At 37.8% G+C, this 13162-nt stretch overlaps 3 protein-coding genes across 3 annotated transcripts in view; 2 read left to right on the top strand and 1 right to left on the bottom strand.

Annotated features, from left to right (window-relative positions):
* Nucleotides 1-190: 190 nt before the first annotated feature.
* Nucleotides 191-4569, bottom strand: LOC120745703 (oocyte zinc finger protein XlCOF19-like). The gene is made up of 2 exons (XM_040050770.1): nt 3973-4569; nt 191-3401 (listed from the first exon to the last, which is right to left on the bottom strand). The coding sequence occupies exon 2, from the start codon at nt 3369-3371 to the stop codon at nt 2466-2468; it is 906 nt and encodes a 301-aa protein (XP_039906704.1). The 5' UTR covers nt 3372-3401; nt 3973-4569; the 3' UTR covers nt 191-2465.
* Nucleotides 4570-4714: 145 nt separating this feature from the next.
* Nucleotides 4715-10467, top strand: cenatac (centrosomal AT-AC splicing factor). The gene is made up of 11 exons (XM_040050769.1): nt 4715-5040; nt 6318-6484; nt 7058-7156; nt 7250-7316; nt 7635-7697; nt 7998-8065; nt 8175-8289; nt 8402-8432; nt 8931-9032; nt 9258-9390; nt 10103-10467. Exons 1-11 carry the CDS (start codon nt 4924-4926, stop codon nt 10209-10211), a joined length of 1071 nt encoding a protein of 356 aa, XP_039906703.1. The 5' UTR covers nt 4715-4923; the 3' UTR covers nt 10212-10467.
* Nucleotides 10468-12164: 1697 nt separating this feature from the next.
* LOC120745664 (protein FAM214B) overlaps nt 12165-13162 on the top strand; it is a 28810-nt gene continuing 27812 nt past the window's right edge. Inside the window, exon 1 of the mRNA XM_040050716.1 lies at nt 12165-12576. The gene's annotated coding sequence lies outside the window, so the exon portion shown is untranslated. The remainder of the gene's footprint in view (nt 12577-13162) is intronic.

The following is a 13162-nucleotide window of genomic DNA, read 5'->3' as shown; positions in this document are numbered from 1 at the left end:
GGGTCAAGTTTGGTTGATCACATCCTGAGCTTGTAGGACAAATTGGCAGACAGAAAGAAATACTAATACAAAGATTTTGTATATTATAGCTCCTCAAACCAATTCCTGTTGCTGTGAGGAACAATTTGATGTTATGGAAAGATAACAGTGCTGTGGTGAGTGAAATAAAAATGCAAAACACACACAGGGATATAGTCAAACTGAGCATTTAGTGTAACATTACATAGATATACAATAATTTCAGGGCAACAAATACTGCAAAGAACAAAATAAACACAAAATGCCAAAGACTTTCAGACTGCATAGATGGCTCTTAGGATTCTTTTTGGTATCTAAATATCTATAAATGGAGATGAATATAGTAAAGAAAAGTTATATAGCCTAAAATACTGACTGGGCAATGCTACCTTTATTGTCTATTGTTACTTCAATAAATCAATCCCCTTAACTAATTTTAAACAGCAACTATTAACTTCCTTCATTAGTTAAACAACACGGAAGTTTGATAAAGACATAAACATGTTTTACATTTAGATCCAGCATCATGTATCTTAACTGTTTTTCTCTACAGTACACGTTACAAGAGGTTAGCTAAAATCAGCCCTTGCTATGTGCTATATATATATATGTAATAGTGTATACTGGCGTGCAAATTTACTAAGTGAAAAGAAGAGAAGAAGAGAAGAGAAAAGCTAAAAAAAAAAAATAAGCAAACAATACTGTAACTTCTGTAAGTATTTCAGTTTTGTTTTTTCTACCATTTGTTAACAGGGAAACTGTAACGCTGATAAGTAAAAGGCTTCACTGTGTTACCATAAAGTAGAAACATTCACATGTAACCTAATGAATGCTAGGCTGGCCTGAGGTATGTAAAGCAGCCTCAGAATAAAAACAATAAAGGCAGATATAAATATGTTGTAATTAACAAATTCATGTTGAGGGTTTCAGTGCTTTCAAAAGTTCCACAAAGCATCTCATTCACAATTACAGCAGAAATACACTGAGAGACAGCCTGCTGTACTGCATTTCCTTTTAAATGATATAATGGATCAATAATCAGGAGCAATAAGCTAAACAGTGACTTTTTGTAATGAGAAACACCAAACATAGTCTGGCTCTAACTGCTAAACTTTTAACTGGGAACATTTCAATCCAATCACCTTGTGTCACACTGAACTGTGCACATTTTTGCTCCTCGCTAAACAAAATAAAATATCTCCAAACATCAGCTGGAGTTGTATGAAATTGTGATGGGTATTTCGCAACACTGTTACTAGATACTTTTACTTTTGGACTTTAACAAACAAACAACACCAACACAAAAAAGCAATGAAGTTACAAAACAAATATTCATGAGCTCTCGAAAAGAAGACGTACAGTTGCATACGAACATTCAGGCACACAGAGGAAAATGGCGTATACTGTTACAATTAGAGATATTTTATTTAATACAGACACTGTGGCGTGTGCACGTCTTCTTCTAAAGGCAGGAACTCTAGGCCTTCGAAGCCAGCCGAAGCAGCAAGTGGTATTAGTTTGCCAGCTGAAATTTGACCAGCTGACAAATACTGTGAACAGACTTGTAAAAAGAATTTATACGATGCAAGGGATGGATATAAAGACATGAAGGCACTTCAAGCATGAAAATCTACTATTCCAAACCCTTATGTGTTTGAAAAGGAGCTGCAGGAAGGTTTTGCTGACACGTGAGTGAATGAGCATCATGCATCACTGAGACCTAATATGCCAACATGGTCCTGAGTACACCCTCATAACAAAAGTCAACATCTACAGAAGTCATGTGGTGACTGGGTCAAGAAATCAAAACTGGGTTTTTGCAGCTACAGTCACCAAAGACGTGTTTGTAGACAAGGAGGAGCAGCTTTTCATATATCAGACCCCCACAACCAATCTGCAAGGCAGAGCGGGGGGAAAACAAATCATAAATCCCTTTTACAGTCCCCTCTAAAAATCCCCTGTGGCTACGCCTTGTGTCAATGAAGCAGCCGAATGTAGTTTTCTATAAGTGGGACTTTTCCATCTGTGCTCAACGAATGAGTGTGCCATGACCCATTTGTGCCCACAGCTGATGGTTCTGCCTTATTTGTGTATCCCCTAAACAGGTTAGTGCTTTTTAAAAAGTCCTAACACTTATTATCAAATGTAAGCATTGAAGTAGAAGACTGAGGTGTAATTAAATATTAGTGGTTTGTTTTAGTCTTGAAGTGAAAAACTGAAACTCTATATTGTATCTATATTTGCATATACAAACACTTAGTCGAACGAATGCAGCCTTAGATACCGCATCAAGCTCGATGCATAAAAGAATCATTTCACATAATTGCTGCACACAAAATTATAAAATTATTGCCTGTGCAGATTTTTCATGTGCCGTTTCTTTTACATATAGTCTGGAAAACGTCTGGCTTCACACACGGACTTACAAGATAGCTGCATTTGAAATGTCACATATTTTGCAAGAATACGGTTGCTCGCCCGTGTGTTTTTTTCATGTGAACCAACAGAGTGGAACGACTCCTGAGACATTTCCCGCATGTTTTGCAAGAAAAGGGCTTCTCGCCTGTGTGGACTCTGACATGAGCATCCAGTATTGACTTCTGATTAAATCTTTTACCACAGATGTTACAAGAAAATGGCTTCTCGCCCGTGTGAGTTCTTTTATGGACGTTCAGTATTGACGTCTGGTTAAATCTCTTTCCGCAAATGTTGCAAGAATACGGCCTCTCGCCTGTGTGGATTCGTTTATGAACGTTCAGTATGGATGTCTGATTGAATCTTTTACCACAGATGTTGCAAGAATATGGCCTCACGCCCGTGTGGATTCGCAGGTGTCTGATTAATTTGGAATTAAATGGAAATGTTTTTCCACAAGTGTCACATTTGAAAGACTTTTTGCTTGCGTGTGTTTTACAGTAATTCATCAACATTGCAGGATTATGTATATGATTGCCTTTGTGACTTATCTTCTGTGGTTTTGTCTCTGCATTTCCAATTGACATACAATCCTCAGGCTCGTCTTCTTTGTCAGGGCTTTTAGATAAATAGGAACTGTGAGAAAAGAGCTGGTGGTTGGTATTTAGCTCTGCTTCCTCTGAGGTTTTAATAGATATTTTGACTAAGGAATGTTTTTCTGTTGCACTTACTAATTCACTCGGATTCAATCTCAAAGTCTGATCTTCAGCGTTGTCACCTTTCTCATAAGTAAGAGGCACAATGCAAGTATCAGTCTCCTGCTTCAGTACAAGATGCTCTCTGTCCTGACTAGTGCAGAGTTCCTCTTTAACCTCTTGATCCAACCTGGGGTTCCTCTCCTGGGAAAATGGGCTGCTGGTCAGAGGCAAGAACCTCATCCTCTTTACAGGCAAGCTGATGTGGGAGCTCTGGAGGGATAAGTGAAACAAACAAACAAACAAACAAAAAGTTACACACTGACAGAAACTACACAGATTTTGCTACCCACCTAAAAGTTCATAAATATTCCATATACTGGTGTGTGCAATCCAATGTCAGTAACAGAAAAAAAGTAAAATAAAGAAAACTACCCAATAAAACACGTTTGAGGTGGAAGGGATTTGAAACAAATAAATAGCATTGTAGTTGCCGCTCGATTTCATGTTGCCAAATCTGATATTTTAAACAATGTTGTAGAATAAATTTCAGATTTTCTTCCGTTTTGATTGATCAAAAAACTAAAACATTTAAGAATAGAAAAAAATGCTTAGCAAACACCGACTCCCAGTTTTTCTCTCACACTGACAAAGATTATAGACTGAGGTCGGTTCGACACGTGCTGTGGTAATAGAGGCACGTTCATATTCCCATCCTCACAACCCTGTTGGGATAAAGAAAACAAACTAATAGGACTTTAAACGAACAGGATCTAATATAAGTCTAAAGCCTCCATTATTTAACTGCAAATTATATCAAACGTGTAATTAAGGTGTTGCGGACCTATCCTGGGTAACTTCACCGCAGGTTTCCAGGCGATGTCCAGCAGCCTGCGCTGACGGCTGATCTCTTCTTCGTACTCGAGGATAGTTTTTTCAAAAGCGCTGAATATTTCTTCAGCAGCAGCAGCTAGTCGCTCGTTGAAAAACTGTCTAAAATGCTGAACTGAAGGCATTATTGCCTTGTTACACATATATTGTTCCCACGAACAAGTCGATGTTTACGCCACCAGCCCAGTTTCTGTTTACTTCCGCTCGGTGTCACACTAGAAGATCCGGCTTTGGAAGCGAGTTCACCCTTTCATTCCTCTCGCTCCTAGTAGTTGATCTATTCCAGTCGCTTTCACGGGGACTTTTAGTTATTTTTTCTGCGCTGCTGTAATTATACTACGTATCTTTAAGACACTTGGCATGAGGTAGTTTCGTTAAAATGTAACGGTGGACATGCCTGAGCATCCACTCAAAGCAAATGTCTCATCAGTAGTGCTCTTTCTGAGCATGAATACTGCTGCTGTCTTTGATCTTCTCACTCTCCACGTTACTTCCACTGGCTCGTACAGTGTTCCGACACTGAAAGTCAGGCAGCTCTTCGTTCCGCCTTTACTTGTTGCCTTTTCATTTAGGAAGAAGGCTGTGCCTCTACTATCTATGATCTTACTCCGCTTTTGGTATATAGTCTACTTTAAATATGATCAATATTCATAGTACTAAAAGTCTTTTCAAAGACTTTTGAAAGTCTTAACACAAAGCCCGTTCCTCTGCTTCAAGGGGGAAGTATTTCTGGACGGAACTACGTCCTGCAGCAAAGGCTAACTTACGCTAAGCTATGAGGGGTAGTTGCTGTGGTGAAGGGGGATACGGGATAAACAAAGATAAAACTGTTACGTTTGGTTTTAGGTCGGATCTGGTTTCATCTCGGTTTCGGTATATGTTTGGTAACTTCCACAGAATCTAAATGGGTGCACACTACTGTGCCATTTGTAGACAAACAACATTCAACGGGAAGGGACACATTTTCGGAAAAACTCATCAAAGTAGACTCAGAGTGGTTCTCCTTAAATTCACAGAAAAGGTATGCAGATCGTAGATTTTTTTTAACTGATATTTGATATTGGGAGTAGTCTGTGTTTTGTGCAGCATGATCTGACCCTGGTAGAAGTGATGGAGGCAAACTGTTGTTAAAATCCTAGATTGAACTCTTTTCCTTCTGAGTAACATTAAAAAGTATGATTCCCAAGTTGTGTAGCGAAATATTGTGAGTCCATTATCTTCTTTATTATATGTATATGATTTTAAGTCTACAGAACGGCCACCATGAGGTGCGTCAGTATTCATAATAATCATAACTCTAATACCACCAGCACGTCACGCGTAATGTGCCCTGCTTCTGATTAAGTAGCTTGGGATCATCCTTTCATATCTAATGCACGATGCAACTTAAATAACTTTAAAGCATCATAATTATTATTATTAATATTATTATTATTATATTTTTCTGATTGTGTATTATATATTTTAACAATTTGTTTTTACTCGATATACAACATCTGTATATATCATTATGATATTACCGTTATATTTCTTTGAAATCGGACAGTAATATAGTCTGATTTATTATCATGTATATTACATATATTTTTCTTTATCAGTAAGGATTCAGACTCGTTCCCTAAAACAATTTATTTGAACAAATATTTAAACAGTTCATTTATATATGTCCTCAAATACTGTAATGTACATACTTGCATAGTATGTCTTTGCATGTCAGTAAATCTGGTCTATTTTTTTTGTATGTACACAGTAGTTGGAGATTTGCACATGTTAGTAGCAGTTTGGGGATTTTCTTGTTATTTATTCCTGTCCTTTTTTACCAGTGAAATAAATACTTCCTCATTATAAAGTTGTTTTCAAGTCTTTGAGAGTTTTATCACATTATCTTGTATTTAGCCAATGCAGCCTTGATCTGAAACAACACAAAATCGACAATAAACACTGACATACTGCCATTAGTAAATGTCATCTTATTTAGAGATGGGAGTCAACAAGGCCAATCTGAGCTGTTTAAACGTCCTCTGTGAACTACTGTTAGCTTTTCCTGAATCAGCTCTTTTAGTTCTTTTGTTTTGTAAACATATATATATAAATATATAACCCTATATAATTCAACAGCACCACAAACTACACTCTCCAAACTGATTATATATATTTTTTAAATTTGTATTTTTAAATTTGAATAATAATAAAAAGTAATATTTAAATGCAACAGTAGAATTGTGTGAAACTGTTTTAGCTCCAATCAGAGTCTAACTTTGTCAGTTTTCTACGTCTGTTTCATCCACTGTCTCCCAGGTGAAGGAAGCTCGCCGAACACTTAAGAAACCCCAAGTAGAAAAGTTTGATTGCACCCAGCACAAGCAGACATTCTGGTGCTACTGCTGTGGGTGTGAAATTGAGAAAAACGTTACAGATGGCAACATGACTGTCCTTTATGGAGGCCTGTTAGAACACATGGCCACGTGAGTCTTACTTATAAGGTTTTATTCACTGTATTTTGTTTTGTCTGGAACCATTTCGATTGCCTTTGATTGCTCAGATTGCTTCAATTTCCTTTGCTGTTTTAAAGCAATCCATGTCTGGAAAAGTGTTTTAACACAGTTTCGAAAAACTGTTTTTTTTTTTCATATAAACTGCATTTTAATGCGTATTACTTAACTGGCTGTGTATACACATGCTGTTGTAAAGAAGAAGGATAGGGTTAGTTGCTTACATGTGATGAAACAGGAAAGATCCTTAAGTGACTGATAAGACACAACCAGGAAGAAAACGCTGACACCTGAATTACTGTTTCCATTTCTTCCTGTTTATGTGCCAACTTGCAAGTTGAGTTTTTAAAATATCTTGAAGATGTTTCCCAAACCTACACATGCAACAAAAATATGTAATATGTCCAGAGGTCACCAAGACCCATTTGACCACGAAAGATACATTTCTCACACATTTGCTGAATGAATATAGTACACCTGCTTTATTTTTTCATATAAATTTATATGAGAGTGTATTTAAAGTTTTTCAACTATATTTTATTTCAGCCCAGAACACAGGAAGAATACACACAAGTTCTGGTGGGACAATAAAGCTGACCCAAAGTTTAGAGACAAAGTCATCGTCACAGAAGAGGAAACGGAAAGGTAGACCTACTGAGCCAAAAGGATTCAGACATTATTAAAGTTTGTTTGTAAAATTAAATGTATCTGCATTGACTGCTCTGTATTTTTCTTTAGGTTTAAAGTTGAGGTGGCAAAGGCATTGGAATCATTTGTGGAGAATGAGGATGAATACATTAAACAGGTATTGCAACATTGTTTTTAAATGAACTACATATAGCATTCTGTTTTTGGAGTAGTGAAGCACAGTATTGATAAATGCTAATATAGTTACATATATAGAGGTGTTTTAAATGTTCAGTTCAATTTATTGCTGAATTATCCAGCATCTCAACATCTGAAAGTCAGCTCTGAAATGCAGATGTAGTTACTTAGAGACTGTTTTCATCCTTAGAGTCATTTTTCAGTATTATTAGTGTCTTAAGGAAGGGTACATTATCCAGGTTTGAAACCTTTTGTTGGTAATAATTTTTTGTTTTCTCTCTTTTTTTTGTGACTGCAGCATGCTGAGCATATACGAGCCCAGGAAAAGCATCGCCAGGAGGTCTTACAGTCGCTTTTAGAGGTTTGTTTTCCAACGATGCTGTGGCAGTATCCATCACTGTGGCATTAACTGGTGTTTGTTTGCATGTAAGATTGCAAATTCCACCATTCTTCAGCTAAATAATTGTAGGCTCCTGTTTAACTCTTGAAGAATAGTGTGGCTGGTTAACCTTTTGGTGTAAGAAGAAGGGCACGAGGTTTATATTAACATTTTGGGTAATGTTGTGTGTAAGGATTGTGATGATAAAAGCTGAAATGAAACATGATTAGATGTCAGACTTCCTCTGTGAACCACTGTTGGCTTTTCCTGAATCAATATCAGCGTGATGCAGAGCCTGAGTTGTTAAACGGACCCAACGGCACAGACTCATCTGTAGAGAACTCTGTCAGGTAAACCATTGTCACATCTGCAACACTGTAGCTATTCTACACTTTCATCAGTCTCACTTCAAATGACTTGTGTTTTTGTTTGGGGATCACCTTGTCCTTTGGGCAATAGCTCACAGTTTATGTGTCAAGGATCAGACCAGCAAGCGGGGAGCAGCTTTGTGGACTCGATGGGTGAAATGCCGTGGACTCCAGCAGGACACGGCCTGACATTCATAGGTTATCAGGTAGACTGGCAGCTTTTATTCAAAAAGTATTCACTCATCTATACATATATATATGCAATGTTATCATACAAATGCAATGACCTCACATGAACGCTTTTTTTCTCTCATACAGGATTCATCGAACAGTGGAAACGTTCATACAGGTACTATGATGTATGACTTGAGGTGGCGGTGAAAAAAATATATATATGTGGTTGTGCAAAACAACTGCTTTTGAGAGTTACGCAGAACTTTTACCGTTCCTGCTATTTATAAAATGAATACATATAAATTCAGTATATATACTCACTGGGAACATTATTAGATTCTCCTTGCTAGTACCTTAATTCCTGGTAGCATAGATTCAATAAGGTGTTGGAAAGATTACTCAGACATTTCGGTCAATATTGAGATGATATCTTGTGATCTTGTCCCCAAACTTGTACATCAGACATCTGCTTAGTCATATTGCATGATGAATTAAAAATAGGTTCTTAATGATGCTGACCTGACTGCATTGTGTATCAGTGGACAAACCTTGGTTTCTGTTAAGCTAATACATTGTTTACTGGTTTCCTGTTGTGTTTTTCAACCTTTCTGAAGCTTCTGCATGAAACTATTTTGTCTGCTTGATGAAGCATTTTAACCTGTGTGTGCTGTAGGTGCTGTCCCTCCTTGGCTCCAAGATGATCCTGTAGAAGGGACCTCCAGAACTGCTGCAGAGCCAGAGATTGGCCCATCACTCCACGAGTTCCTCAAACATAGTAAGGACGATGCTATCATCAAATGACATGTAGCAGTGTCAAGCATTTGTTGCATCACTGTCATTTATAAGTAGCATTTTCGTAAACACTAGAGCTACAATCATGAAGCTGCTGTTGCTGGAGTTAGTGTGAGGAATTAAAAATAACATATCCACATAGACTTGTATAAAACCAGTTAAAAAATCTGCCTGTAATGGGAGTATAATGACATCTCGCTTTTGCCAGAGGAGCAAGAGAAGCTGAGGAAGCTTCCTCCGAACAGAGTGGGGGCCAACTTCGATCACAGCTCACATACAGACGCCAACTGGCTTCCTTCCTTTGGTAGAGTGTGGAACAGCGGTCGACGCTGGCAGTCCAGGTTAGTTGACAAAGCTCTTCATTGCACCTGGTTTCCATATATGGTGTTTTGGGACATGTTTGGGCAGAGGAATGACTACAGAGACAGGAGAAAATATCATTCAGATATTTTCAGTGTTTTATGTTTGCACTGTTAGCCAATAGGCCACATGATCCTCAATGTGTCTAAAATCTATGGTGTTTATATTTGTGTTAAATTTGCTTTCATGGGGATGAAATCATGCTATCACTTTTTAAATGTTAAAGATCTCATCAACACAAGGGAAATATAGCCCACCTGTTTAGATTCATACAGAAGATCAAAATATTGTTTAATATCCACCAGATTCTTGTCTGCAAGATGCTGATGCGTTAAACGTTTTAAAGTATGACAGTCACACGCCAAAATGACCGGTGATGTAGGAAAAGCTGACCTTCAGTGGACTTCATCTTATCATTGTTGTACTGTAGAAGATGACTTGAATACTAACGCCATTTACTGCAAGTCAGACAATACTAAGTTTTGTTTCTGCATTTTTTATTTAGTGTGTAATTTTGTGTTTTATCACCTGGAAACTCAGGAAAGCTGCAAAAAAAGCCTGAAACAGTTTTGCACTTTACTGCTGAGCCAAATTTGTCCATATAGGTTTTTTTCTGTTGTTTGAGATTCAACTCAAGTAAATTAGCTTCTCTTGTCAATGCATGTGAATATGTTTTTGTTTTTCCCACAACAGGCACCAGTTCAGGCAAGAGGAAGGGCAGAAGCACAGACAGAAGAGGAGGAGGGAACATGGCACAGAAGGGTCAAAGAAGATAAAAACAACTGATCAGCTGAACACTTAATATTTAGCATGGCGTGTGAGAATAGAGAAGTGATAGTGATGTATATAGTGTGTGACTTGTTACTTATGGTTATAATGAGTGTTTAAGGAGCTGGACTGGAAATGTTTAGGTTGATAAGACACCTGTACATGCATGGCAGTACATGTAATTGTATTCAAACATCTTTTCAAAAACCCAAATTTCAAGTATTGCTATAAAGACATTCATTTTGTGTTATAAGTATTGGCTATTCTTTATTAAAGAAAAGTAAGCTCTGTTTTTCGTTTTATTCTTTAATAAAAAAAAATTAACTGCATGTTGCACTTATAGTATAAGTGAGGACATTCAAACCCACTGGTGCTTATTTAATCAACTGTAAAGACTTTTATCAAGTCCTGGATTCTGACCAGCAGTTTGCTTATGCTTAGGTCTGAGGGCAATACGACTGTTACAGCAAGTAAACAGAAGGGGGCGCAAGGAGCTAAACTAAAAAGCAGCTTTGTGTGCCAAGATGAAGCTAACACAGGCATGGTGCAGTTTGTCATTTTTAATGATAAGGTTCTTTTCTGTCTTTATGTGACAGGAAAACGTATGTGATTGAATACTACTGTGCTTGTTGAAGCAATGCAACCGTGAAAAATTATACACATAATAATAACAGCTGTTTTTACCAAATAATAAGGTTTCATTTCCTTTTTCAGAGAATGAATTACTGGAAAATGTTTGCAGACACCGCATGCAAATTTTGTCGCTTTTGGATAAATGTCTTTAAAAATAAATCTGTCATGACTCCACCTTTGTGGTCCCACGGCCAAAACTAAAAATAATCATGCACCAAAAATATTCTGTTAATGGGAAATTTCAAAAAGAAGTTGAACAAATGATTGATACAGCAGCATTTCCTCTTGCAGTGCATTATGAATACACCAATGTTAAATATCACCTTTATTAACGCAGAACAGAGAGCACTGTGACGGTATCATAACATTAGTTGTTATATGGTTACCACCATAATACCCATCAAGTGTACGCTGGATCTGAGAGTAATATATGAACAATAAGACATCTCTAATGTGTGCCTGTGCATAAAGTTCAGATAACTTTTAAAGAACATAGGAACGCTGATATGATATTCGGAAAAGGACATTTTCTCTTTGCCATGCACAAAGGGGAGTAATCCACTTTTCCTCAACACATGTGATTATGTGGTACACGTTTTTTAAACTCGTGCATTAATTATTTTTTGACAGATTGGAATTGTGTGGTAATTAAAATAAGAATAAATGACTCATTGACTGATTTAGTAATTTTGAGTTTATTCAGTAACAGACACTGGGTTTATTACTAAGAGATAAAGTACTGAGAAGTAACAGCCAAGAGCATCAAATTCAGTATCCCATAGTCCAGGCGCAGAGCTTAAACGCAGTCTTTTTTATCTTTTTAGGCTGCATCGTCGTCACAGAACAGTATAATCAGGCCCCAGTGTACTCTGGGTAGATGGGCGTGGAGTTCAGTGCAGCTGCAAGGGGATACATGTTGCTGAGCTATTCTTAGCTCTGTGACAACATGCTGATTTAGAGCAAATGGAAGGAAAAGAAGGGGGTTACCTACAGTACTGTGAATTTAACCAGTGCATAAATACAAAAATAACTAAATGAATTACCACGCATCCGTGACAGTAATTATTAAAGTCTTATTTTTTTAATTTTAATTTCGTGTCATGTATTATTTTAAACACTAATGGATAAAACAACTGTCGGAGCTCCAGCACAAAAAGCTATCCTTGGCACTGAAGACTAGGAGGGAAGAAAATGCACGTGTACTGGGCGGCTCTTGGGGTAATCCTTAGGCCAATCAGAGAACAGTATGTTTGAATAAATCTGCATAGTTTAAAAAACTACAAGTGATGATTGGTTAAGGGAAATCCAAGCGGCGAATCGCTTAAATGGCAGGCGCTCAGCTGGTGAATAAGCCCCGCCTTTGGTATTTTTACACGCAAACCCCGGAAATCCTGTTACTTAAAGGGACAGAGGAGGAATTTAAGGCAAAGGCTGAAACAACGAAAACAGCTGGGAGTGCACGAAAAAGACTGGCACAGAGAGGAAGGGAGTTAGCTTTGTTAGCTAACAAACTATTTGGACTATAGAGTGAGAGGACGAGTTCAAGACTGTCCGAATATTTTACCTATTTGATATACGGTTAATGTTGCTAACGTCTTTTAGCTTCGAAGTCGATTTTCGGCCCATAACATCAGCTACCTAGAAACCGACAACGCAGCAGTCAACACGGCAGACAGACAGTAGAAAGGCCAAACTCCCAGACTACACGGACGTCACTTCAGACTGCCTGGCTGTGTTTGATGATCTGAGTCTATATTTTTCGTGAGGTGAGTAGACTTCGAAATCTTGAAATGTGGCTGGTTGCCTTCCCTTTAATCTTCTGCATTGTGTGTACTTTAAAGGTAGGGGTGTGTTGAAATGGGTTAAGTTATATCCTTTGCATTGTGATCATGCATAGAGATTCCTTATCATAATTGTGAGTCTAGCAGAAGAATGAGCGAAATCCAGCCTGAGCCAGCTGATGACCTGACAGTAGCTTGCATGATGTAGGGGGCGTTCCCCTGCTTTGTCTGCCTTCCTCACACTTTCTTTATGTGTGCACAGTCTGCATTGGTTGGGGACAAAGTGCTAGAATTTCCCAGTGAAATCCCAATGCATAAATCAAAATTAATAGTGTGCGTGGCATTAAAATGATTATGAGATAAAACGGTTTTTATTTTTTTTAAATTATTGTAACTGCACACTGTGCTCCTGGGATTGTGCATATATGGGCCAGGCAAGAAGGATCAACCAGCAGCGGTATATCTGTGAGATTGTGACTGTAGCTCAGCGGGTGGAGTGATGATGAACATTGTACAGCTAATAGAAGAGGGCATATAACTGATTGCAGTCGGTGTATTGTTCCCTTGGATT

Source organism: Simochromis diagramma, unplaced genomic scaffold, assembly GCF_900408965.1.
Source record: "Simochromis diagramma unplaced genomic scaffold, fSimDia1.1 OVJJ01000131.1, whole genome shotgun sequence".
NCBI lineage: Eukaryota > Metazoa > Chordata > Actinopteri > Cichliformes > Cichlidae > Simochromis > Simochromis diagramma.
This window is presented reverse-complemented; position numbering and strand designations above follow the sequence as displayed.

Excerpts from the sequence above, each read along its gene's own strand:
- LOC120745703 (XM_040050770.1), bottom strand. The coding sequence starts at position 3,371 with ATGAGGTTCTTGCCTCTGACCAGCAGCCCATTTTCCCAGGAGAGGAAC.
- cenatac (XM_040050769.1), top strand. The coding sequence starts at position 4,924 with ATGGGTGCACACTACTGTGCCATTTGTAGACAAACAACATTCAACGGG. Across the intron at positions 7,698-7,997 it reads TCTTACAGTCGCTTTTAGAG|CGTGATGCAGAGCCTGAGTT; the intron begins GTTTGTTTTCCA and ends AATCAATATCAG. Across the intron at positions 9,391-10,102 it reads GGTCGACGCTGGCAGTCCAG|GCACCAGTTCAGGCAAGAGG; the intron begins GTTAGTTGACAA and ends TTCCCACAACAG.